The 2,341-nt window shown below is 50.8% G+C and overlaps 1 protein-coding gene across 1 annotated transcript; it reads left to right on the top strand.

The window, feature by feature from the left end:
* Positions 1-746: 746 nt before the first annotated feature.
* Positions 747-1,649, top strand: LOC107122675 (zinc finger protein 436-like). Its single transcript, XM_015425804.1, has one exon. The coding sequence runs from the start codon at positions 956-958 to the stop codon at positions 1,601-1,603; it is 648 nt and encodes a 215-aa protein (XP_015281290.1). The 5' UTR covers positions 747-955; the 3' UTR covers positions 1,604-1,649.
* Positions 1,650-2,341: the final 692 nt, after the last annotated feature.

Here is a 2,341-nt window from a genome sequence, read left to right as displayed (position 1 = left end):
TCAGGCCTTGAACTCCTTGACATGCAACAAAGGCTGTCGGGGGGCTTGCAGACATCCTTCAAATGATCCGAGAACCAGTATTCCAGTGAAATCTTGCCAGTGCCTGCTCAGAGCCTTCCCATCCATTAATCACAGATGTCTGATAGGACATGTCATCCACCATGCTTACCCAAAGCATCTGAGCTAGGACTTGTTGGTTTGGTTTGTATCCTGTGCGTTGCTTTCAGGGTGGTACTTGGAAAAATCCTCACCTGTAAATATTGGAACTCATGGACCCCTGAGAGCCAGTGTGGTATAGCGGTTAGAGTGTCAGACTAGGATCTGGGAGAGCCAGGTTTGAGTTCCTCATTCTGCCCTGGAAGCTTTCTGGGTGACTCTGGGCCACTCAGCCTAACCTACCTCACAGGGCTGTTGATAAAATGGAGGACAGAAGAATGCCGTGAGCCACTTTGGCCCCACTGCTGGACCTCCTGACGGCACCTGGTATTTTTGGCCACTGTGTGATAGAGTGTTGGACTGGATGGGCCATTGGCCTGATCCAGCATTGGCTTCTCTTATGTTTTTACTGAGGAGAAAGGTGTAGTAGAATTGAAGTAAATAAAATATAAAATAACTGCATCCATTTATCTTATGTTCTTTCTTTTTTCCTCTCTTCCCCCCCCCCCTTCAGTAGTTAGTGGGCATCAAGAAAGTCCCCTGGATCCAGAGATTTGCACGGAAGTTTTTGCAAGGAGGTTTAGAAGGAAGCGAGGCTTGGAGCCCAAAGCAAACATCTAAACACTGGACGAGTGGCTACAGGATTGCCCTGCAGGAGAAGCAGCTGGGGTATGCCTCTCATTAAGCGCTGACAAGAAGTCTCCTGGACCAGACCACTTGCTGTGAGCGAGTCCAAGGAGAGACACATCAAAGCAAGGGCTTCCTTTCCCTCGAAACAGTGTTCTGAGGGACAGCAGCCATGGGGGAGAAGTCTCACACATGCCCATACTGTGGGAAAGGCTTCCGGCGCAGCTCGCACCTGACGCGGCACCTCGCCATCCACTCTGGGCTGCAGCGGCCCTTAGGTGGGAAACGCCTCGGGCAGCAGGTGCCAGAGGAAGACCGCCCGTACACCTGCAACTATTGTGGGAAGTCATTTGCCCGCAGCGCCCACCTAGCCCGGCACCAGGAGACCCATTCGGGAGAGAGGCCGTACAAGTGCACCTACTGCGGGAAGGCCTTTGGGCGCAACTCCCACCTGACGCGCCATCACAGCACGCACACTGGCGAGCGCCCGTATGAGTGTGGGGTCTGCGGCAAGGCCTTCACCCGCAGCGCTCATGTCACCCGTCACCAGGGCACACACACAGGAGAGCGGCCTTTCCGCTGCGTCCGCTGCGGCAAACGTTTCACCCGCAGCGCTCACCTCCAACGTCACCAGGGCATCCATAGTGGGGATAAGCCTTTTTCCTGTGGTGACTGTGGGAAAGGGTTCACACGCAACGCCCACCTCGAGCGCCACCGTGCCACTCACTCGGGCGAGAAGCCCTTCAAATGTGCCAGCTGCGGGAAAGGGTTTGGGGCTGCCTCCCACCTTGTACGGCACCAGAGGACCCACAAGGTGTAGCTGGCTGGGACTGCTCCTAGATCCATCCAAACCTGGATTTAGAAATGGCCAGTCTTGTAGTCTTGGATGGACTTTGGTCTTGATAATGGGTCTTTTCCACCTGTTTTCTCCCGTTTCAAAATGCCCAAGTCTTCAGCTGCTGTGATTTGAGACAGAACTGAACGTAACAGATTTGATGGTGTTTATATAGGTCTTCCGAGAGTTGAGCATGATGTGAACTTCTCTCAGAAAAGATCGTTTTAGATATCGGGCTTGCAAACTGTTCACAAAAGAAGGACAAGGTATCAAAACGACTTGCCACCATATTGCCCCTTCCCTTTTCCTTCGGTGCTTCAGATGAAGACCACTTCTTAATTCCAGGTTGTTGATTTAAAAACAAGCAAACAAGCAAACCAAACCCACATCCATCAGAAACAAGAAATGTGTGGAAAATGAACTCAGAGTCTGCAAAAGTGACTGGAAGTCGCCAAGGATATGTAGTTATGTTAACACAGTCCCTGGAAGAGAATGACATTTTCTGGCAACTGACTTGGACTGAGTTTGGAGTAATCCTGTTTTTTCTTTCTTCCTCCTCCAGTCTTATCCTTGAGTTTCAGCTTCAGCCCCGGTGACTAATTAAATATTGGTAATCACACTTATCTGCCTACAGTGTTTAAGAGAACAGTACCAGTGCATAGGAGTGTTATCTGTGTCTCTGAGCATTTTAGCAGGAAAAAAAGGCTGCCTTATTTCTTGGGA

The sequence above is a fragment of the Gekko japonicus genome, unplaced genomic scaffold, assembly GCF_001447785.1.
Source record: "Gekko japonicus isolate JY-2015 unplaced genomic scaffold, Gekko_japonicus_V1.1 scaffold1967, whole genome shotgun sequence".
NCBI classification, from domain to species: domain Eukaryota; kingdom Metazoa; phylum Chordata; class Lepidosauria; order Squamata; family Gekkonidae; genus Gekko; species Gekko japonicus.
Note: the sequence above shows the minus strand (reverse complement) of the source record. Positions and strands in the feature narration are given on the sequence as shown.